The sequence below is a fragment of the Pararge aegeria genome, chromosome 1 (genome assembly GCF_905163445.1).
Source record: "Pararge aegeria chromosome 1, ilParAegt1.1, whole genome shotgun sequence".
Classification (NCBI taxonomy): Eukaryota; Metazoa; Arthropoda; class Insecta; order Lepidoptera; family Nymphalidae; genus Pararge; species Pararge aegeria.
In genome coordinates, this window is record NC_053180.1 from 10,194,668 (window position 1) to 10,220,243 (window position 25,576).

The 25,576-nt window shown below is 34.6% G+C and overlaps 4 protein-coding genes across 4 annotated transcripts; 2 read left to right on the forward strand and 2 right to left on the reverse strand.

Annotated features, from left to right (window-relative positions):
• Window positions 1-1,383: 1,383 nt before the first annotated feature.
• LOC120626158 (V-type proton ATPase subunit G) lies at window positions 1,384-7,125 on the forward strand. The gene is made up of 4 exons (XM_039893496.1): window positions 1,384-1,569; window positions 2,693-2,793; window positions 3,471-3,569; window positions 6,579-7,125. Exons 1-4 carry the CDS (start codon window positions 1,488-1,490, stop codon window positions 6,648-6,650), a joined length of 354 nt encoding a protein of 117 aa, XP_039749430.1. The 5' UTR covers window positions 1,384-1,487; the 3' UTR covers window positions 6,651-7,125.
• Window positions 7,126-8,673: 1,548 nt separating this feature from the next.
• On the reverse strand, window positions 8,674-14,189 carry LOC120624434 (trypsin-7-like). Its single transcript, XM_039890976.1, has 7 exons — window positions 14,036-14,189; window positions 13,395-13,505; window positions 12,257-12,440; window positions 10,858-11,140; window positions 9,243-9,331; window positions 9,067-9,130; window positions 8,674-8,849 (listed from the first exon to the last, which is right to left on the reverse strand). Exons 1-7 carry the CDS (start codon window positions 14,136-14,138, stop codon window positions 8,691-8,693), a joined length of 993 nt encoding a protein of 330 aa, XP_039746910.1. The 5' UTR covers window positions 14,139-14,189; the 3' UTR covers window positions 8,674-8,690.
• Window positions 14,190-18,240: 4,051 nt separating this feature from the next.
• On the reverse strand, window positions 18,241-20,220 carry LOC120624426. The gene is made up of 3 exons (XM_039890963.1): window positions 19,981-20,220; window positions 19,709-19,901; window positions 18,241-18,400 (listed from the first exon to the last, which is right to left on the reverse strand). Exons 1-3 carry the CDS (start codon window positions 20,170-20,172, stop codon window positions 18,264-18,266), a joined length of 522 nt encoding a protein of 173 aa, XP_039746897.1. The 5' UTR covers window positions 20,173-20,220; the 3' UTR covers window positions 18,241-18,263.
• Window positions 20,221-21,468: 1,248 nt separating this feature from the next.
• On the forward strand, window positions 21,469-25,238 carry LOC120629163. The gene is made up of 8 exons (XM_039898030.1): window positions 21,469-21,670; window positions 21,833-22,042; window positions 22,126-22,276; window positions 22,761-23,049; window positions 23,623-23,717; window positions 23,796-23,859; window positions 24,253-24,399; window positions 24,483-25,238. Exons 1-8 carry the CDS (start codon window positions 21,469-21,471, stop codon window positions 25,236-25,238), a joined length of 1,914 nt encoding a protein of 637 aa, XP_039753964.1.
• The last annotated feature ends 338 nt before the right edge of the window (window positions 25,239-25,576 follow it).

Sequence of the window (25,576 nt, forward strand, 5' to 3'; positions counted from 1 at the left end):
ATATAAGTCATGCGTTTTCTAAGAGTGCCAGAAAATGGTTTCTTGCGATATGAGCTTTATTGGTCAAGTTATTGGTAGCACTGTTCTTTCCGCTTCCGCCCACTCACCATCACCATCTTGCTTTTAGTATGATCGATTGCTATTTTTGTGTTTTTATGCTTTTTAATAAACTAATCTGATTACTTATTTCCGAAGTGGTAAAGTAATAAGAGACAAACTGTTCTTTAAGTTCACTTTGTTTGTGAAAAAGAAAAGGTTGAAAAGAAGCATATTTTTAAATGAGGATAAATTCCTTTTCGTGTTGCCGCCATAAACAGCGTGTTCAAAGAGTGATTCGTACAAAATATTTACGAATATACTCAACTACCATTTTGAGTGAAATGACGTTACTAAAATAAATTAATTCTTATGTCATAACGTTCGGCTACGAACGTCCCTGAGCATGTTTCTATTTATTTTTTTACCCGATTTGATGCTGCAGGTACACCAGTACGTTGTTTAACATAAGACGTCATATTATTTTTCAAAAATATATATATTAGACAAAAAAACCCAAACAAAGTTTGCTTTAGTCCCTAAGGATGTGAAATTCATATTGTAACATGAAACACTGAATGTCACTACCGCCAATCAGTTCACGCGTCAAGTTAATATAAACAGACAATAGATGGATAATGGTGGTTAATCTCTACACGAACTAAACCTAACTGAACCAAATTGACATGACTAAAAAGCCAATTTTATAGTTCATAATATATATCTAGACTAGACTTAATTAGTATGTGTTCGTATTATTCGTCTTTATAAACTCTTTCCTACATTAACAGGCACTACTCTCAGATAAGGGTTTTTGTACAACGAAATTGCACCAATGCATTCCGTCAAAATGAAATGTGATTTAAAAAGAACTATTTTATAAAGACTACACAAGTCTCCAATCTTTTTTGACTGACTCATGAAACACTCGTTTTACTCCTCAGCGGTAGCTTAAGTATAAAAAAACTACGAGGTTTTTTATTTAATTTCGAAATGAATAGTTTTTCATCCAATATTATAAATTTTTTCCGTTTGGTAATTTTAATGACTTCAAATGGGTAATTTTCATTTGGTGTTATGCCAACACCATACGACCATTGTGGTTTTATACTCCGTTATACGCATAATTTAAAATATACTCTTTTTGTAAAAGTTTATACAAAAATTATAAACCGTGTTCCTTTATGATAAACTATACTATCCGTGTTTAATTTATATAGTTATCCCAAAATTGTCCAATATTAACTGTAAAATATACATGTTGAAAAACGTTTCCTTACACGCAGAATCTTCAAACCACGAGTTAGTGACAGCTCCAATTGTGACAACTTAACGAAATAAATTAATCATATGACTATTGACTTCACCCATCACGTCTTGCTACGTTATTGATTTGTGTCTTGGTCTCGATTCTCGCTACACATAGTTTTTGTGATCATCAGAATTCCGTTATGGCGAGTCAGACACAGGGAATCCAGCAACTGCTAGCTGCTGAAAAGCGCGCTGCGGAAAAAGTCTCAGAGGCGAGAAAACGTAAGTCGTCAAATTGCGTATTACTAATCTGAAACACCCTTTTGTGTTTGCTGCAATGGGTACATAATTGATGTAAAAATACCCTAAACTTAAAATCAGTTATCCCCATTAAAGTAAGTGTATAAAATGCGTAGAACCTTCGTTTTAATTAGAGTAAAGTAACGTTCTATGCTTAGCACTTACATCACATGATTCTAATCTAGTATGAATATATTATTTGAGTTAGCCTATTTTGGAAATAAATGACTTCATGTTTTATTCTTATCTGTGATAATTTGTATTATGAACATCTTCTATATTTCGAACATCTTCATAGTATTTTGTGCATTATTATTGTAGATTCTCTCTCATTCACTAAAGGTACATCTATCTGAGACAAGTAGAAAATTCTGCCCTTTTGTGACTGACATATTGATACTATTACTGTCATTTCATAAACTGCTAATGGTAATGAATAAAAAATTATAATTTTCTCTATTGAGGCAGAGGATAGAATAGAATTATTAGCTGTTATGGACTAAAAAGCATTAGGTTTGATTCCTGGATAATTACAATTGCCAGCCAGCAATTTAAAAATTCATTGGAGCAGCCAGGAATCTCTTAAAAAGGGAAGGTCACCAACAGACTCAGGATCATGTTACTATGCAAAAATTCATGACATAATATAAAGTGTAGGTTAGAATAATGTATGTCCAATCTTTATGTTCATTAGAAATACTAAAGTGAAAATATTGCAACTAATCAAACTAAAAACTTACTATAATTAAGTTTCATTGCTATGTGATATAAATATGAGAAACAATTGAAGCAGTGCACACATTTTTTATAATCTCAAATAACTCTGAACTCTTAATTGTTTGAGATTTTGGTTTTTTTGCATAATGATAAAGAAATAATTGTGGAAAGTATTCCATGTTGACGATAAAAAAACAAAAAAAGTAAGTTTTGGACCTGCATCAATTTAGCCTTGTGTAGTTCATATATTTTTACAATATAAAATATAGTATTTTCTGTATACCTTTTTTAACATGTTCTTGTCGAGGACAGATCATATTTTTCTGTATATTTATATATTGACAGTATGAGCCATATTTTATAAATTTAAAAGATACCTTTGCTACAGGAAAGGCAAAACGCCTAAAGCAGGCGAAGGAAGAGGCTCAAGATGAAATTGAGAAGTACAGACAGGAGCGAGAGAGACAATTCAAAGAGTTTGAAGCCAAGGTTGGTCTACTTTTATGTACTTTTCCCGTGACTATAGAAAACATAAGAATTTATAGATAACAGAAAGATAATGGTGTTTAAGATAAACCAAGTAATAAAAACAGTTTCACTTACCCATTTACAGTATTGTATTACTTTTTAACTACACAATTTCTTCAAGCCTCCTTGGCTCTTGAAATAGAGGAAGCTCTACAATTAGATATCTATGAGATTCTTGTTTTTAAGTAACCTAACTGAGAAGAGCCGGCCTGAAACTCAGCATAGTTTCTTGCCGGCTCTTCTCAGTGGAATCTGCCTTCCAAACCGGTGGTAGAGTCACTACAAACAGACTGACTTGATGTTTTAATAGTGCTTATTGATTAGGCCTACTTGAAATAAATGAATTTTGAATTTGAATTTGATTTTTATTGTCCGTATATACAAAATACACTACCTTAACCTTAATTTGAAAGAATTGTTTTTTTAACATTTCTTAAAAATAGTTGGACATACCATGATAATAGTATTTTAAAATTTGTTTATATAGCAACCCAATTGTGAACATGACTCACTTTTTAAACTTTTTTTTTTAGATTAATGTGTAATATTATATAGTTCCTGGCTAATATTTTAAGGGTCTGTTAGGTATTTTTCAAATTTCAAAAATTCATAGAGTATACTTTTTTTAAAATTTAAAGCACATGGGCACAAGGGAAGGTGTTGCAGCCAAGATCGATGCTGAGACCAGGGTGAAGATTGACGAAATGAACAAAATGGTTCAGACACAGCAAGAGGCAGTAAGTAATCCAACCGGTGCATTCTGACTAACCTGTATGAATTATTAATAAATATATTGGTATAGGGAAGATTAAACTTGCCTTTCAAATTATCATCTTTCTACTACAGGCTGTTTCGAACTATCTACAGGCATCCAATATTGCATAATTACACAATTACACTACTCTTTCTACAGTGCCTTATTACAAGACCTGTTAAATGTAAAGAAAGTCTTTCCATTCGTAAGAAATCCAGAAACAATGTGGGTTGTAATGTAATTTGAATTAAGAACTATTCTTCATTCAAAGAAAATTCTGATAATTCTAATCTTGTTATCTAACTTCAACGAATGGTGTTTATCTCACTCACGCGATTAGAAAGTTGTTTTTTCTTTTTGATAGAGTTGAGATTATATTGCCTTGCGTGGTTTAAACAAAGCAGTAGCAGCATTACCAGTAACAAAGGGGTTATTCTACTTTAATTTAGGGCATCCCTAAACCCCTCGCAACACTCAGGATTAAGGAAAAACACATACAACACGCTTATTTTACAATCAATACAAAACAGAACATTTTTAATATAGTATTTTTTTTTAGTTTTTATTCTATTTAGCTGCCTCGAATGACTGCTCAAGAGTATATGATCCTTGTTTTCAGTTTGTAGTACAAGCTAACTCCATGGTTCTATATAGTTGTAATAAAGAAGAAATTGAAAGTGTCATTCTTGGACTACGTGGAGATTGTGCTACGGGTTGGGATAACATCCCTTGTTCTGTGTTAAAACAAGCCAGACACATTTTAGCACCTGTCCTTTCACATCTTTTTAACAGTTGCTTCTCTAGGGGAATTTTTCCTTCTGTCTTTAAAAGAGCGGTTATACACCCTATCTTCAAGACCGGGGACAGAGGCAACATTAATAATTACCGTCCAATTGCTATTCTTTCTGCTATATCGAAAGTTCTTGAGAAAATTATTAATAATCGCCTTATCCAATACCTAAATAAATTCAATTTGCTGTCTAAGCATCAATTTGGCTTTAGAAGTGGGAGATCCACAGAAGATGCTATTTTAGAGCTCACTGGTGAAATAACTAAAAGCCTTGACGGGAAGGAGAAAGTGATAGGCTTGTTTCTTGATATTTCGAAAGCTTTTGACACTGTTTCTGTGCCAATTTTAGTTCAAAAATTGGAGGAAATCGGGATAAGAGGAATGGTACTAAGCATACTAAAAGATTATTTAACAAATCGTACTCAATGCGTCAAAATTGGAAACTGCATTAGCAAAGATGAGATCCTGACGTACGGGGTTCCCCAAGGAAGTGTTCTAGGTCCAACGCTCTTCCTTATTTACATCAACCAACTATGCAATATATCCCTGCAAAATGTTAAAATAGTAGCATATGCAGATGACATGGCTTTAATTGTCCGGGGTATAAGTTGGATCGACACACAGAAAACTTCTGAAAAGGCATTGGAAATAATAATGGCATGGCTCTCATCTAATAGGCTGTCACTAAATTTAGACAAGAGTAAATATATAACTTTCTCTTTGAAAAGAAATACACAACCTAATGTATCGTTCTTTATAAAAGCCCATACATGTGCTTTTAAAATTGCTAACTGTGGTTGTAATGTTTTGGAACGTGTTAGTTCAATAAAGTATTTGGGAGTAATTATTGATGACACACTGTCATGGGATCCCCATGTTAATAAACTAATTGGACAAAGTAGGAAAATGATATACATAGTTAAAAACTTAAAACCTATACTCGACATGAACACCTTAAAAACTGTGTACTTTGCTATTGTACAGTCGATATTAACTTATTGCATCACTATTTGGGGAAGCTGCGGAAAAACACTACTTTTACGGCTAGAACGAGCTCAAAGAGCGATCCTAAAAGTAATGCTTGGGAAGCCAACCCTTTTTCCATCGCGTGAGTTATATGAAAAATGTGATGTCTTAGCGGTCAGACAAATGTACATTCTCCAAGTTATCATACGAAAGCATAAACTATTACATTTTGTTCCTGACACACTTCTAAATAAAAGAAGGTCGGACAAAGTTTGCCAGATCAAACCCTGTAGAACCAAACTTGCGAGAAGGCATTTCTATTATGCTAGTCCAATATTGTACAACAAAATAAATCACTTCTTAAAAATATACCCGATGAATCACAGAAATTGTAAATACTATACTACCAAGTGGCTTAAGACGCTGTCCTATACTGATACGGAAACTATCGTCACTTCAAATTAAAGGCACTAACTTTGCAGATCTTGCTTGTAAAACATACTCAAAACCACGGAACCCTCACACGTACATACACGCACGAACACTCATACACACATACACACACACACGCACGCATACACACACACACTAACACACGCACGCATACACACACAAACACATACACAAACGCACTGTCGCACACATACGCATACACAAACACGTACATTATAAAATTGTAAATTGTATTGTTTTAGTTGTAATATTTTAATTTTTCTTTGTTTTAGTCTTTTTGTTTTTAAGCAAACCCGGAGGTGGGCGTTAATAGCTGTAACACAGTTTCTAACTAACACAGTTGTTACCGTTCCTTAGATTATAAGAATCCATTGTAAATGAGACACAATAAAGACAATTATTATTATTATTATTATAAAACTTTATGTGGGAAAAAGGTGTACGTTGTTAGGAGCGTATATCTATAGGAGATAGAAATTCACCAAGATCGGTTTAACTTGACGCCGCCGTACCAATGTATCAATGGGCATACGTCTCCTATGGTACAGGAGACTTATGCCCAGCATGGCACGGGTGGAAATAATATACGTATAATATAAAATAGGGGTTAACTTGTCCATTTTCCTGTTGCCGTGCATTGGCAAGATACAAGTAGTGACAGCGGAATATGGGGTCTGAAATTTCTGTCTCCTGCCTATGCGATCCGTGTTGTGGGATATAGGCTTAGGGATGTAGGCTTAGTATGATAATGATGATGATCCATATCTAAATTCTATTTTCCAGGTGATCACGGATATTCTCAACTTGGTGTACGACATTAAACCAGAGCTGCACGTCAACTACCGCTTAAATTAAGCGAAATTTATGGTTACGCATAAATAATACTATATCGCGTTTAAATCTTTGCGAACCCAATTATAGTTATTACTGTTATATTTATTCTGTTTATAATCTCTAGCCACTTTGCTTAGAGCCATATAAAATGGCAGTTTGACAGTTAGAGTGCGTTAATTGCATGCAGGTTTAATTATTATGGATGCCATTTGCTGTATATAAATATTAGCTTGAATTGCCATTTTTAATAATATTAATCAATGTTATCCAAACGAAATCAGCTCGATATCATTCCAAGAAAAAACGTGGGGATCCGTTCAAGAACACAAAAAAAAAAACTTATATTATAAAATTGTATGTTATTCAATGTTATATGTTGAATAGAAATATATGGAGTTTTAAAAAGAAGATTTGAAATGTTTTTATTTTTTTTCTTGTTATGAATAGTCTCATTGTCTGTGTACAGTATTAGAGGAAATATATAACTAATGTAATATTCTTGTTTTATTAGTTCCTAAATCCATAGTGGATTTAGGAACTTAGGAGCCTCTTCAATCTACTAGAAATGACAGCATAACACACATATATATATATATATATATATATATCTAAGTAGATAATATATTTTTACAAATGTGCAGAAACTAACAAGAAATTCGCGAAGTGCATAAAAATAAACGATGTCAGTACGTATGTTGTATACAAAAACCGAAATAATACTTGAGATGCTTTAGAGTTACATTATTTACTGTCTCTGAGACTTATCTGTAAAACCAAAACGCTAATAATTTTTAAATAAACCATTGCCATAGTTTTTACTAAAATAAATCAGATACAGCCCTAATATCACATGCAAAAGTAAAATCAAATGACTCCTGTCACTGATAATTACGCGTCGCGTATCGTGGGTAGGTACTATGCACGTGTCGGTTGCACCATTCAACAGTTTTTCGTAATTCCGGTAACGGAATACGTGTAAACGTATAATATATTTATTTACATCGGTCCAGTAAGAGTGAACGCTGCAGACGAATAGATTGGTTTTCTGAAGTAAAGTCTACTACGATTACAATACCTAATGGCGGGTGTAGACCCCCTATTACCTAGTATACTAGCTGTTGCCGCGGCTTAGACCGCGTTTTTTTTTAATCCCGCGTGAACTTTTGATTTCTCGGAATAAAAGTATACTAATTAAGAGCGTATATCTATAGGAGATAGAAATTCACCAAGATCGTTTTAACTTGACGCCGCCGTACCAATGTATCAATGTTTTTTTTAAATTCCCTGGGAACGTTACCCTGGAGCTCTAAGATAAATCCAATCTCAGAGATATGCCCAATTTCATCAGGGTCGGTGCAATGTTTGAGCCTGCGATACAGTGCCGGATTAACCACGTAGCGAGAGTAGCAATTGCTTACGGGCCCCGCGCGAAAGGGGGGCCCGCATATTTAATACCGCTGACAGACAGACAGACAGACACGCACACAGACATCGCCTATAGTAATTTACTAAACTATTATTAAACCCACAAAATTGTAACCTATAGATAGCAAATACGTATTGTATTTAAGATACGTATTGAGTATTCAATTGTATTTTTACCACTTTATACTTAAGAACCCATAGCAGATCAAGGGCTCTTTTAAAGAATTTGCTACGGGCTCCGCGCTTGCTTAATCAGGCACTGCAATGATACGTTGGAAAGGAACATAGATACACCCTTAAGCACATACATTTGTATGGATACACTCTCGCACTTGATTTATTAATTATAATTAATTCAATGAATTAAAGATTTTTGATTAATATAAGCGTCTAACTGCCAACTTAATTGAAATTCCTTGACGTGTAAAACAGACTAATGTAGCAAGAATATCAAATGGTAGGATCTATGTTGAAAAACTAGAAATAGAGAATAAGTATCATTCGTTCCGTAGCGTCTACACAGATTCCAGCATTAGAACTGCACAAAAGTTGGATTGCAGTTTTAAAGCAGTTCCTTTGTCGCAAAGATAAATACATCGTAACTGAACCGCTTTTTTTAGATAAATATTAATTTAATTACGACAGCTTCTTTTCGCCAAGAGTCTCAAGCCATGATGCGACGGCTTCTACTGACGAGAAAACTGCAGGCTGGTCCGCGATGTCGCATCGCTTCGAGGAGAAAGACAGGATGCCGACTAATCGACCGTCCATAATCGCAGGTCCACCTGCGTCATGCTGAAAGAGCAAATAGTTTTTAATTAAAAAAAAACCATTTAAAGTACACTGGATTTATGAATACGACGAGTTTAATTAATATGGCCACATGTTACACAGATTAAGTTGCACCATTTACAGGGGCGGTGTAAATGGTGCAACGAAAAGTGTAAGTAGGTACTTATACTTTAAATGTTTCATAATTACCTCTTTAAGCTTAGTTATTTTATTAACTTACGTTACATACGTTCTTGGCTAGCGTTATATAGCCTGCACAGAAATTGGTTCTTGTAACAAGATCTCTGAAAATAAGTAAGGAAAATATTGGTTACTAATGTGTGTTTAATAGTGTTACTAAGAATAGGTACCCAGTAAATACAAACAAGATGCTTAGATAACATATATTGATTATACCGTCCATAAATTTCCTGGCAGTCAGCTAGATCGTAGACAGGCAGGTCCAACTTCTGGAGAAGCACTTGGCCCCCGAGCCCACCAGAACTCTAAAATAGAATAAAATTTTTCCAATATCATACAGGGTTTTTAAAAAACCCCACTTGTATGATTAAGGTATGTTTTTTTTCCTTTAAGCATATATAGGCTGAAATGATGCTGATAAATTAGATACCTATCACCATCAACCCATTACCGGACCACTGCAGGGCTCGAGTCTCCTCCTACACCAAGAGTGAGAGTGAGAAGGAGTTAACCCGTAATCCACCACGCTGGCTGAGTGCGGATTAGGTACCTAGTTATATATGGTGCCAAATCTGGACGTTAAAAAAATTTATAGTAGAAAAGAACAGCAATACTTTTACTTAATTTTTTAGGATTTTGTTTAGTTTAGAGATTTGAGTGCGATAGATTTTTTTGAATGAATGAAAATAAATTTTCACCGCATTTTTAATGCGGAGTCTGTAATTCACAAATTTCAAAACGAAATTAAATTAACAGATCTTAAAGTATTGCCATCTTTTTCCCTGTGTTAATAAACACAGAAAAGGACAACACTATTTTTAGACCTGCCAATTTAGTTTAGTTTGGTTCAGAGTATGGAGGGTAGAGGTAAGGAGAGTCATCTGAGTATATGAAAAAGTGTCGTCAAAATGTATTAAATTAGGATGGCGCCACGTTTCCATCAGGGTAACTCTTAAAAGAAGCGCCAAATATAAATATTGTTAGAGAAGGCTTGAAAAATAAACAAGGAAGTATTGAGATACAAGGAAGGAAGGTTATATTTACCACAATATTTTGTACAACGTCAGTTGTTAAAATTCTCAATAATTAACTACTTTAGTCGATAATGACATTAAATTTTTTAACTCGGCATACTTCAATTCATCTACGATTGCTACATTCATACCATACCCTGTGCATCCACCAGCGCCATTGTGGAGGATTTTTGAACTGTTATTTAGCGCAACAACTGGACACTTTTTCAACTTTTCTCCCATATAAGATGACTCTCCTTACCTCTACCCTCCATAGTTCAGAGTGATGAGTACCTACTACTAGTAATTCAAATTGGCACTTATTAATTTGGTTTGGTAAATATGGCTTGTCCGTGTCACGTGTCAAAGCCGTACATAGTAAAACGCGACCAGTTGCCTGGTACAGTAACATTTCCAACAAGCTGCCAAAAGGTCTTCACGATCAAAAATGGCACACACAATTATTTAATGCCAAAACTTGTATAGGTATCTACCTACCAATTCCTTATTCATTATCGCCTTAATAACTCCGTAGGTAAGTAAGACGGGTTGCCACAGGTTAGCAACTGTCAGTAAAGTTACGGAATAGGTGAGTTGCTATGTAGGTAACCTATTAATATATTCATAATCGTTTCTACTTACTTTACGCCGTAACTAAACAACCAATTGACTTGATTTTTGGCATAGAGTTAGATGATGACGGAGAGAACATAGACAATTTTTAATCGCAGGAAAACGAACGGTCCAGACGGGTTATAAAGTACCGTAATAAACGCAGACGAAAAACAGGGTCAACAGCTAGTTAATAACAAACTTACCAATACTGAACCCCATCCAAGAAAAGTTATGTTGCTATCAGTCGGCACCTTTTTGTCAGTGGAGTAATCTATTTTCGAGAGTTTTATGTCTTCCTTGTCGTATGATATGTTCTTATGCAATCCTAGCACTGCAAAATTGAACTCCAGATTGTTTGGCTTATAGTTTGGATGGAAGAAGATCTCTGTGACTCGGTACACATTGCCGCCGGAGGTCGCGTTGGTCGAGCCGATTCGGACAGTCAACATTTTGACATATTCACGGAAGAATCGATTATTGTATTGTCTGTGAAGTGAGAGACAAATAAATTTCCGCAATGGGCCTTCCTAAGGCCTCCGTTGACGTATCTGTTGTTAGCATACATAACCCGATAAGGGTAATACTTTTAATTCAAAACCATGGGTATTTTAATAACAAAAATTCGGCATTCGGTGCTTAGACGTCAGCTTGAGACTACTTAGTTTACGTCTGTCCACTGCACCGAATGCGTAGGCTACTTCAAGCTGGACAAGTAAGATACTTGGCTCTCACAGACTTTACGCATATACCTATCTACCTACAAATAGTATGAATGCAGCCACTCATGACTTATATAGGAACTCATCCGGCTAACTATATTACCCGTCTTACTATACCTACGGCTAGCGGCTAATCAAAAAAAAACATAAATATATCAATATACATTAGTACCTTTATATTGGTATTCTTGATATCATATTGGCCTTAGGTAGGTACTATTAATATTGTGTAGCGCTTAAATAATTACAGTTTTCTCTCTTTCTGTCATCAGTAATTTGGCAATCGAAACAAGAAAACAAAGCATTAGGTAAGTTATGATAGAAACATATAATATGTTTCTATCATAACTTACCTAATGCTAAATCAATTATTAACTAAAACTATACTATACACTTTATTTTACACCAAAGACTAAGCAATAAAAAAAACACAATTGAAAAGAAAGAAAAGGTACAATACGTTATAGGCGGCCCTTTCGCTTAAAAGCGATCTCTACCAGGCAACCTACAAAATATATGAAGTTAAGAAGAAGGGTTAGGGTGTACACAAAATAATACATAAATAATAAACATAATTTACAAATATAGTTAAATAATATTAAATAAAATAAAATATACTTACCTACTTCATATACGTACACATATAAAAAAAATATATATATGTCCTAAAGAAGCCAGAAAGGAATAGAAGACCAAAAAAAGAGACTGTTTGAAAAAAAACTAAAAAGGAGGAAAAAAGTCGAATAAAACAAAAGGGAAATGATAAATAAATACACATACTACTAAGGTGGTAAAAAGTTTTTTTGAGTAGTTGTTTGTGAATAGGTATATACTGCTATTTAACGTATATATAAGTAGTAGTAGCTATTATATAAGTTCTTACAGCTGTAAACAGTGTGCAGCAGTCAAGATCTTGTCAGAGTCTATGATAGCACCACCGCACCATAGCTGCTTGTTCACCAGCAGCGCAGCCAGGAATGGGTAGTCCTCTATATTTGCCAATTCGTCTGCATTGTAGATTCGACGGTAACGGCGATCGAGAGGTGGGTTGAAGGTAGGTTTTGGAGCTGACATGAAAATATCAGAGTGACATATAATTTCTTACTTAGCCTTAACCTTAAGCTTATATTTAGTTATCCTTTCGGTTTTGAAGTTCATTTGAATGAGTATTTTTTATGAAAACTACGATTTTTCAAAAAAAAACACCGGTCGAAGTTCGTTCATTGAATGAATTAATGAATGAATGAATAAACTTTTATTGCACACCACAATAAGTATATAAAACACAGAAAAGTATAACAGTACAACTTATACAATTATCAATCCTCTATTGCTCGACGCGTTTGGCATTATGTCGATTTACGTGATGCTTAAGATTCGAATATTTGAGTGTAACTCACACTCAGCACTCTGGTCCCTAGATGGCGGTCTTTTGACACCATACAAAATCAAAGTTAACTTTTACGCGATCGAATAGATGAAAAATCTCGCACTCAGCACACTGATAGTGAGATTTGTTTTACTATCCGTTGATTAGTTTCGTGCTCTACCTCCGATGATCTTTATCAGTTTTGTAAAAGGTTTAAATGGAACCTACTAAAATTAACCTAAGCCTTAAATATAGTATCGAAATTGACGGATCGACGTTATAGGTAACAGTGCCTAAACCCTATGTTTGAAAATGTGTTAAAAATTAAACTTACTACGGTGCCCTTCTAATACCTATGTGAATTACTTTTCTTACAGTTGCTTACGTGAAAGGTACTATTAGCTGCTATTAGCAGGTAAGCAAAAAAATTAAACGATCGAGGAGTGCCTACAAATGTATTGTGCAACCGACTAGACGCTGGTGTTTTGTATGGAGAGGAATTGCAATTCGCAACCTATAGAAATGTTCACTACCCACCGATCGTTAATATTGATGTTACGCTGTTAGGAACGTATTGTTATTTTCTATCAAGAAATTTGTAGACCAGAGTTATGAAATTCTCGCTGTCCGTCCGCATACATTTAGTACTTACTGTTGCTAATTTCCACATTAATATTTCTTCTGCTAGGCCACTCGATAGGGATTCCTTCGTACTCCCATTCCCTTCTGCCATTATGTATACGTCTTATTTGTTCTTCTTCCACTAGATGAATTCCCAATGATTTGTTAAAATACACAAATACGATTTAAGCCGTAGGTACCCCTACGTTCGGGTGGAAATTTCATTGGAAACGAAATTTATTTGCACCACGCACTGCGCCCGCGCAATGTCAACGTCACGACGAAATTCTTTCCTTGGATTCCACAATTGCAATTTGATAGAATAAAGTGTAAAAATAAACACGCTTTCTTATTTATAGTATTCCATACTATAGATATGAAAGCATGTTTTAGTACATATAACTCTTTGCGAGTGTGTAACAAGCTATACATAAGATATCTAAGAAAATATAAATTTTAAAAAGTTTAGTAAATCATTTTGACAAGTAATGCTATTGTATGGTTAGCGACGTTAGGTGCCTACTAAGATTGCACAGCCTTTTAGTATAGTCTAGAGGACTTATTTCCACACACTATTTGTTCTGGTGTTGCACTAAAAACGTAACTAATAAATTAATCAAAAGTGCCATCCATAGGCCTATTTGAATACAGACATTTTAGATTTTGACTTACTGTCATCTGAGATTCTGGATACATCTGAGATTTCACCCTCTTGGTGAGCTAAAGTACGCGAAAATGCTATAAAAATGCAACATAGAACTAACAAAGATGTCATTTATATGTATGCAAACTCGATATTTTAAGTGGATTGTTTCTATTTGGATCGTTTTCGAACACTGATCGTATCTAAATTCAAATAACAAGAAAGTATCAAATAAAACAGCGTGCCAGCTATAAAATATGTTTTATTGAGAAATAGGTATACAAACAGGGCAGGATTGCAACAGTTCAGTTTCAGTTTATTTTACGTACCTAATGCAAGCCGTAACCACCCCAGTGACCCCCCCAGCCACTGTGAATAGTTTTTACGATAGGGACTTTAATGATTGGTTCGTAAATGAGCGGTTTGATTATAGATACAACTGGGATATGGGGTATGGTGACGCCATGGTAGACGATGCTGGATCTAGCCTCTACAGCAGGTAGCAGCAGAGGTGATACTGTGGAAGAAATGTAACTTCAGATTGTGCATAACATACAGGCTACTGGCTACTGGAGTCTTGCCAGCTATGTTAGGTGTTCGGGTCAGGTCTAGGAACGGGAGAACCGCCTCAGTCGAGCTCTCTTCACGCTTCCCTTCACTGCAAAGGGAGTATAATATCAGTTTGTACTGAAGGTTTATAAGTTGCAAATATAGTGCGATAGTTATTTTTTATTACAGTAATAATTGAAGGATGCAAGAAGCACGTCCTGTACCATGCCGCCCTGTGTCCATCAATTTGAGGCGTAGGTGTTCAGCCTCACGTGCTTGTAATAACACCGGCAACCACGTCCTTCAGAGCGGAACACAGCATTGGAGCAATGCTGCTTAGCGGCAGTTATGGCGATAGTACTTCCTAGGACGAGCTCTGTCGATAAAAGCTCTACTACTACCAAAATACTCTATTACCTCAAGGATATTTTAACGGGGTTTACTGGAGATACCATTATTTTAAAAGATATTGTTAGATGTTTAGTGATTAAATATTTTTTCTGTGGGAACTATTAACTTAGGTTCCTTGATAGATTAGTCATCATGATCAGCCCTCATTAATGCCCGACCAATAAGATCATTCCCGTTAGGAAAATCATCCTCAACAGCCATCGCTGTAGGTACACCGGTCTAGCTTGTAGTTATGCTGGTCAATCAGGAAGAAAAATTAAATTGTCAAAATCTCAGTGATCACTCGTTGAAAGCGCTTCGAACAAAATTGTTGTTGTCGCCAGCGCGATTTTTTTTTAATTTAGCAACACTGCCCAAAAATGCCCAGAAATATTTTGTTTGGGTATTCGTAGCTGATTAAATTTTAGTACTAAGCATAAAGACTAAAGACAGGGGTAATCTATAGACAAGGTTAGGACAGTCAAAGTCACTAAATATCGTTATATTTAAAAAAAGCCGTTAAGTGTTATTATTTGTCCAACTAAAGACTTTAATAGTATTTATTTACTTTTATCTAAGTATTTATTTTATGTTAGATGTATTTTGTGTATATTAGTTTATGTATTAGTATTTAGTTATTCGTATGTATTTATTTTATATTTTGTTCCACCTGCAGTTAGTTCTCCTCTTTTTTCCTAATTCTAAGGTTGCCTGGCACCCTGGCAGAGATCGCTACTTCGCGATAAGGCCGCCTTTTGTATTCTGCTTCTATTTTTATGTTTCTTTTCATCATGTGGTGTACAAATAAAGAGAAAGAATAATAATAATAAAAGGTTAATTTACCTAGTCCACCCAAACCGGACGGAGCCGGGTTGGCGAGTGACATGCCGATGAGGGCAAGTACGATAGCCACCTGTAAACAAAAATTATTATGTATTCTCAAGCATACTTTTGTTCTCATATCGCATAGTACATTATACCGCTTTCGTTGTCGTCATTGAACGCGCTCTTAGACAGCATTGCTCAATAGAATCTATTCCATGACGGGTGGACAGCATTGGTCCTCTGAGAATATTGAATGACCTTTATTTCAATCACCGTAGAGTACCACTATAGTGCACCATATTAATATCATATCTTTTATAAAGTTAAAATGTATATTTATTCATTTGTGTTATAAGTAGTTATCCATAAATTATGTAGTTCCATCCAGTCAGTGTAAGACGCACTGCCGTACCAACAAGTTGTAAAAGTAAGTTGTAATAATAATAAATCAATAAAATTATTTATAATCATAAAAATTAACCCATTATCGGCCAACATCATGGCACGGATCTCCTCTCAGAATGAAATATTGGCCGTAGTCCACCATGCTGGCTGAGAGCAGATAGGCGGGCTTCATACTTTGTAGGTTTCCTAACAATGTTTTCCTTCATCGCTAAAGTAACTGATATTAAATTGCTTAAAACGCGCATAACCCCGAATAGTTGGAGGTGCATGCCGGGAAACGAACTCAATGCGCTCCAATAAATCTATAAATTAATTTCACTGCGTCTGGGTCGCAAATACATGGAAATGGCTTGGAAGATATTTAATTTTTTTTATGTCAATACTGCAGTATTGTATATAGTAAAAAAAGAAAATTATGAAACCCTATCTATGGAAACAACACACCAATCCGTTACTCTGTTGGGGCGGTAAAGAAGGACAAACAGCGATACACACTTTAGAGTTTATAAAATTATCATTCACCGACTCCAATGCCAATGCTTCCAGTTATATTATTTATAACTTAATTATTTAATTATATAGGCAATGTATACTTACAGCGCACTTCATTTTTCAGATACTCTTTTCACTATTAAAATCGCAACGAACGATTGGATTTCACAAAAATCCCGCAAGCATTTATAGACTGCGTTAAGTGATTCACGCACGGATAAACATACATCCTGACAAAGTTATATTACTTCATAGCCAACTACGTGCCAATAATAATTAAGATGCTAGGGTTCGGCTACATTAATTTGAAGCTGGCAATAATTTATGGAATAGCTTTGATAGCTGAGTGGTTAGGACTTCGGCTTAACTTTCGCGAGGCCGAGTTTGAACACAGCACGCACTTAATTGGTCGGGGTTTTGTGTCTTTTTATATTTTTTATTTATGCAATTCAAATATCACTTACTTTAAAGGTTGAGGAAACCTGTATGATTTTTGTCAATGTACTAATCCGCACTTTCCCAGCGTAGTGGAATACGGCCTAAAGCCTTCTCATTTTGAGAGGAGACCCGTGTCCTGTAATGGGTCGTTAATGGGTAGATGCTGATGATGATAATCATTTCATGGAGGGGGTTTACTAAAAAGGTGTGTCTGACCAATATACAAAGATGACGGTCGATTGGCGCAGTGGGTAGCGACCCTGCTTTCCGAGTCGAAGGCTGTGGGTTCGATTCCCACAACCGGGAAATTTTTGTGTGATGAACACGAATGTTTTTCAGTGTCTGGGTGTTTATCTTTATTTATAAGTATTTATGTATATTATTCATAAAATTATTCATCAGTCATCTTAGTATCCATAACACAGGCTACTCTTACTTTGGGACTAGATGGCGATTGGCGGTGTGTGTATTGTCGTAGTATATTTATTTATAAAGATGTATCTTCAAATCAGTCCATAATTTTTTTTTCATATGGCTTTACTGATTAAAAAAAAATTAATTCAAAAGAAAAATTATAATCCCCAATTATATCCCTTGCCCGATTATATCCTCAGCAAGCAAGGGATATATTTAATATGTCCATCTGCTAAAGCACGGGAACATGGAATATGAGAAGTTTACCCCCGTTTTTTATTACACGTATATTATTTGGATATTATTTCCGCATGTGCGCCAGCGCTCTGCGAGTTGATAAAGCTGTGAGAGAAGATAAATTTGTATACTTTCCTCGGGGATATAGTTGTCACCTCCCCACGATAGCCGTGCTGACGTGGTCCCAGAAGCAAGGCAAGATTTATTTTTTAACATTGGGCGTTAGTCGCTAATTATACTATACGGCATACAAATTACTAGTGTGTAACTGTATCTTTTTAACCCACATTTAATATACACAATGACCCACGTAGCAAAATATTTGAAAAGTTACCTATTATTAGTTTAATAATATTATTAGCGAGTTTTAGGGTTAAAATTAAACTGTAGGGGAAGTCATGATTAAAATTTTATTATCAAAATAATAAACCAAGTTCAATTTGGTTTATTTCACTATAAGAAATTAAATACTAGGTTCGGAGTGATCATCGTCCCCGAGTAAGATTTTTAATCCTTCCATTTATCGTTATCGTAGTCCCAGTGGGATGAGAGGCCATCGATTGGATTAACTCTTAGTTCTAGCATTCTTCGCAACTGTGCTTTCTGTGATTCCTTCGAGAACGAAGTCGGAAGCGGCTCAAATACTAAAAGTTGAAACGTTTTATTTATTTTAGTAAAAATAAGGATTTTGGAAAGTGGTAAGTACTTATTTGTAAAGCAAGTCAAATAAAAAAGGTATACCGAGTTGCTTTATCAGAGTGACTAAATAGTATCCGCTGACAGTCCGTTATACATTATCATTACTTTAGTAGATCTAAAAAACACGCGAATATAACTATCTCTTGTAAATAAGTCGGAATAATGCATTTTATGTCGAAAAAAAAAACCTGTACTTATGTACACGCGTTAGAAGGTTTACTTCTTTGGCGTAGCAAGATAAAAAGGTTTTCAAATCTTTTATCTTATGCCTTATTCTACGTTTGTAGAGAAAGCGACACTAACAATAGAAAAAAGGTATTTAATATATATTGAAAGTTTTATTACAACGCATTATCTAGTTATCTCCTTATCAGACCTCCAAGTTTCACTGAACATTAAAATTTGAGATTTTTGTACAATTAAATCACGGGAATGACCCCAAAGACTTTGACAATTGAAATTGTACACTGTCAAACCTTATAGCTAGTATTATATATAGTGTCGGTGTACGCACGCATCGCAAAAACTGAGCTGGTGGACGATATAATATATTAACGATAATCCCCTCTCACTCGGTTTCGCAACTACCTTCCGTTAAAATGGTGTAACAATATGCGCGCGCATTTCGGTACATCGTATAATTTCACTCCGTTGATTTTTCCCTAATGCCGCTAAAGAAGTATAACTTGAAAAGGGTTAGACCATAAATCGTCATTATAAGCATTTAATGTACATTAGTCCTTACAAGAAAGGAGTAATTTCTTTATCAAGAAAACCTTATGATTTATGTAGGCTTTAGGTATTCCACGTGTTTTTGGGCACAGATTTGATGTAAAATTATAGTATGGGTAGCATATTACTATGTCTACCTATGTAGTAAGGCGGACAGATGGTTAACGTTGGTGAAATCAAGGGGAACAGTAAGATTGCTATAATCCCCGACCAACAGAATTATCTGGTAATTTTGTTATCCTTTTTAAACTCCATAATTTTATTTTACTCTGTAGTATGGCTAAGAACCTAAGACATAAAAAATATTGTGATTACTGAAGTCAACTCTAAACTCTCAAGATCCTGTGTGATCCTTGAGATCTCTCAAGTGTGGTGTTGAGTAAAATATTATAATTTACACGGTAGGAACCGATTGATCATGTAATCGCACATTATTATCTCATTGTTGTGTGTTGACTTCACATTCACAGGAATTGTTAAACTTTTATCTAGTTACTAAGTTGTAAACACACTAAAATTACCATAATGATGGCAGAACATGATAGCCCAGAAGGAGAACGAGGTTATAAAAAACACATAACCAAATATAAGTTTCCACAGGCCTGTTGGTGCTTGAAATTCTGCGAAAGTTTGACAAAAAGAGGCGCGATACAGTGCCTTTTTTTCTTCACAGCAGAGCATGCGCCAATCTCCTTTCTCTTTTTCTTTGAGTGCCTAGATAAATAATAATATAATATTCAAAGAAAGAATGTTTGACGAGTCTTTTATTCATTATAAGATTGCATTTACTTACACAAATATCTCTAGTCATTTCCTTAAACCTCACTGCAGGAAAGGGAAAATGGACATCGTCTTTATAATTCGCGCAACCGTTTATACCGTGTCCTACGATCTCTCTAGTTCCAGTTCTACAGCTACCGTAAACTGTTCTGACGTTTTTTAAGCAAGCAATGAATGTGCTACGAGGTTTAATGAAAGTACACATTTTAAATGAAGTACGATAAAATAAGTAGTATTTAAATTTGAGTATGACTAGGTCTTGATTAGATATGATGTTGACAAAATAGTTGACGTTTATTAATTTTTTCAATTTTTAAAAGTAATTGAATAAACATGCAAACTTTTTCTATTATTAGGTGCATATTTTTTTATTGATTATTCAGATACAGATTTTCCTGTATCTTTTCCGTAAAACATAAGAACCTATTCAATATTACTTAAATTTTATTAACGCTGTTTTTGTATAGTCGAATAAGTCGTCTGAAGAAATATAATTTTTTTTTTGTATACCACACAACAAATTCAAAATAGAAAAAGAATAGAGATAAAAGAAACGGGCGGGCAGCCGGGCGCTCCAAAGTGTAATGGCCTGAACCGTAAAGGATTTATGAAAAAAAAAGGGCTGACCAAGCACCTTTAAGATAAACCTCCTCGAAGCGCAGTAAACATAAATTTATCTTTGAGATAAACAGGAGTAGTAGGATGAAACAAGATACAGTACAGAATAGAAAGGACAAAATTGGGAAATATGCCAAACCTCTTACAATACCAAAAGATCCATTAAATCTGATTGTATTGTGGTATAACATACCTTTTATACTTGTATCAGACAGTCAGGAAGTATATTGGGACCGCTTTGATTTCTTTTATATGTTAATGAATTGCCGGGGTATCACTAAATTTCTCTTATAATAAATATACGGCATTGTAATAATTGTATCATCGATAATATAGTGTTAATAATTATATATATTGTATCTCTTTTCTTTATAATAATCGGAACTATCAAAAACGTTTCCGAAACTCATGATTTAACAGGACTGTACTTTATCAAGGTTTTGAAATTTCTAAGACCAATAAATTAAATATTCGCTTTAAGTTTCAAGATCTTCTTTTATAGAGTTATGAAAATATTTGCATGTAAAGTTTCTTTAAGGCTGCCTAATAAGACACAAAAATTACAGGCTGTATCCACTCATAAATGTTACTGACTATAGTTAGCTGAAACAATAAAAAATATGACTGAAATTTTACTATACTACTACTGCCTACGTATGGAATTGTAAAATTTCTAAGTTTTGTTTTATATTTTTATCACAGTCAATAAAAATTCTAATAACTATTAAGGAAAAGAGATTTCCGATACCAATATAAAAAAGTAAACGGCAGAAGACCCATAAGTAACTTTTCACTTTTATTTAAGTATACCTTACAACTGCAAAGTTTAGAGTTTACAAAATAGGGAAGAATAAGTGAATTTTTAAGTTTAGTTTATTGTAGCATGTTTTTCTCGAAACGCCATATTTTTCTTTCAATCGTACTAAATTGTTTTAAATTAAATCAAAGCCTTGTAGAAATTCCGCTACCGATTGAAGAAAACGTTATTTTAACATCAGAAGCCATCATCCGTCATACATTTAATAATCTTTTCTATAATCTCAAACTAAAAAACATTAAAGAACACACGAAATTTAAGGAATATTGTAGGATTCATAAGTATTTTACGTCTATTGCGTTACAAGATTTTGACACTCTTAACCAAATAGCTCGAATTGTTAGAATTAACCATAAAAATATAAATAAAACTGTGGATTTCATGGAAATAATAAATGCTTTAAAACTAAACCAATTTGTTGAAAATAAAGTAATAGATAAAGACGAAAGAGTAATCACTCACATATCATACTTTTTGAAAATACTCAAGAAATTAAAAGAAACGCACAGTGTTGATAAAGGATATCCTCATATAAATACACATATTTTAAAAATGTTTGTAGAGAACGGAGGAAAATATAACAACTCCAAATTATATAAATTTGACGACATCGACATCCTCAATGAAAATGAATTTTGGGGTAACAAGTATTGTCAATTCTTGTGTACCTCTCTACTAAGCTTACACAATGTAACCATTATTAATATTTCCATCTCTCGTTAGAGCCTAGTACACGACGAATCTATAAAGGCGATAGGACTAAAATTAAACATTTTCCGTTCATGGCATCGATTCAAATCTTCAATAATTTCCACTGCGCTGGATCTATAGTTAAGTCTGACTTAATCATTACGGCTTCATCATGTTTGCAACTGTGAGTCCAGTGTTTATAATTAATTTCCTATTTAATCTGTTTGTCGATATCTCTTTAAAAATCTCTCTAGGTTTGCATTTAGAAACCTCATAATCATCATTATCGTATCAACCCATTACCGGCCTTCTAACCGGCACGGATCTCCTCCCACAATGAGAAGTGGTTAAGGCCGTAGTCCACCACGCTGGCCCAGTGCGGATTGGGTGACTTTACACACCTTTGAGAACACTATGGAGAACTCTCAGGTATGTAGGTTTCCTCACGATGTTTTCCTTCACCGTTGAAGCAAGTGGTATTTTAATTGCTTGAAACGCACATAACTTAGAAAAATTAGAGGTGTGTGCGTGCGTGTGGACTCGAACTCGCCCCACCGAAAGTGAAGTCGAAGTTCTACCCACTGGGCTATCACAGCTTCTTTAGAAACATAGGTATGATTTTATTTATAATGATATTGAACTGCAATATTTTTTTCTTCATATTCAAGGGCGTGGAATAACCGATTATTTCGTGAAAATCCTGCTTTTCTGTCAGCTCGTGTTGGGAGCAGTTTCTACAGTGGTGGCGGCGAAGTAATTCCAGTACTTGAAATATATTTTCATCCTGATTATAATCCAAAGAATTTGAGAAACAATATTTGTGTGCTGCGACTACTAAGGCATTTAAACTTCAAAAAGCGAAGTAACAGAATTAAGAAAATTGATTTTGATAGGCAACCGTCACGTTTACCTGTGACTACACCAGGCATTGCTATTCTTGGATGGGGAGCAAAAGAAGTATGAACTATTTTAATGTTACCTTGCCATACCATACTTTAATAACTTATTTTTAATTTAAGCAATTTAAATATCACTTGCTTTAAATGGTGAAGGAAAACATCGTGACGAAACCTGAATGCCTGAGCGTTCTTCATAACGTTCTCAAGGCGTGTGAAGTCTACCGATCCGCAATTACTCCATCGAACGGTGTAGTTATTTATTATTATATTGTAGGAACAGAAACAGGCATTTTTTTCAATTTTACCTGATTTTACACGTATAAAACAAATTATGAAAGTAAAGTTTGTTGTTTAAAATTCAAAATTATTATATCATTACTAGCGGACCCCAGCGCGATCTGTCGGGCTGATTTGTGAATCTATACCATCCAGGGTGCCACCCAAACGCATACCAAAAGATTCATTCAAATCGGTCGCGCCGTTTAGGAGGAGTTCAGTGACATACGCACACAAGAAATATGAAGATGTATAAAAATATCATGATCAAATAATGCCACGCTGGATTTTTTTTATGAAGTTTTTCTATTATTCACATTTAACTCAATAAGGTGTATTTCCATTGTTTGAGTAGCACAGCCCCGTTATTGGCAACCCTTGGAAAAATATATTGTCATTTGCTGTTCTTGATATCTATCCATTGGAAGACTGCCAAGATGTGTATTCAAGGTATCTAATACATGATTTAAATGCGGAGCTTACATTCCGAAAGGATTTTTAAATATTAATTATATAATCGAATTTCAGGGAGTACGTCACTAGGAAGAACTTTTGCGCAGGATTCCTTTCAAGGGGTGGCGGGGCTTGTAATGTATGTGATAAATATTATATAAATGTATATTTTTTTTATATCGACAAAGGAGTGATAATGGAGAAACTCTCTTTTATTATTAGTTATTACTATCGGTACTAACTGTTAAAGTTATTAAAATCATCGTAGTTGTTCTAAAAAGATTGGTCCTAGATGATTCGCTTTTCACGTTTGAAAGGTTTTCAATTCATTATCAATTTTTTGAGCGAAGTTATTCTAGGTATGTATTTGTAAACATGTAAGCTCCGAATCTAAAGCAAACCATATTATCTATTTAAGACTTTTGTTTTTCTTTATATTTATACCACTATAAGTTAGCCTGTTGACTGTTATTACCTGGTGGTAAGTAATTAAGATGGTAGCGAACTCACCACCTCTATTTTAATTTTACAGCATGACGTCGGTGGTCCTGGTATAGCAGACGGAATACTGATGGGTATTATAAGTTTTGGATCTCCTGTATGTGGAACTCCCGATGCTCCAACAGTATTCACTAAGCTAGGATACTACAGTGATTGGGTTGAGGAAATAATGGACATGGTCTGTGCATAGTTTTTTCACAAACATAAATTAGAAAACTAACGTTTTAGTAAAGTTGAATACAAATTAACAATATTTTTCAGGATGTCCCAGTTTCAAAGAAGAGAACAACTCTGAAACCAATACATGATCCATTAACAGCTCGACCATTGCAAACAACTAAAAGGCCAACCACGTTCAAAATACCACCACTTACCGGAGGAGAAATGAATCCAGTCCCAATATCATTAATAGACAACCAACTTAGAATATTTGATGATAACGTCTTTAAAGATTTTTTATCTACTATATTTCACAGCGGAGATGTATCTGAAAACAGACTTGTCAAAGATATTAAAGATAGCATAGAACTTGAATCTACCGTAAATTATGGGACAAAATACAATGAAGATTTAACTGAAAAATCAAAACAGGCAGGATATTCAGAAATTTCATCAGAAGACAGTGGCACAAAGAATAAAGTCGTTAAAGACACATTATATAATGGAAAAAAAATACCAATCTCCTATGATTTTGATGAAGAAATAGAAAAGTTGATTGAAAATGTAAATTTGGGAAAGAAAGAAGAAGTGCAGGGTATACCAATGGATGTTAAAAATATTCCTGAATTTGGAGACTCAAAAAGTGTCAGCGACCGGATAAAGTCTAATAATGAGAGCGTGATAACTTTATTGTATTTATCAGATGATGAAAAAAAAGATAATATTAAAAATATAGTAGATGACGTATACAATGAAAATGAAGGTGTCGGTAATGGAATGAGCATACCTGTAGATGAATTTGAAGACTTAACAAGAGCAAAGGGAAAAAGTTACCAGAAAATGACTATCTTGGGCTAATTTCTGAAGCTATTAGACAGGAAATTCCAAATTTTGAACACTATTTCCATAATAAAACGCAGGGAGCAAAATTTGGGACGCTAACTAGAATGAAGGTCCCGCTAAATAAAACTATTATGATTGTAAATGCCAAAATTTATTTGAGCTCTATAGGAGGTCGTTGCCGGCCCCACAATAGTGGCCGTTATAATATGGTATATGGTGATGAGGCAAACCTAAAATACGGCTGTCGTAAGGTTCAGTATGTGCCTTAGTTGGAAGCCTGTTTAAACTTCTTTTTTTCTGAAAATAAAAACCTAGATATGGAATTTGTTTTAGATTAATTCCACTCTCCACTG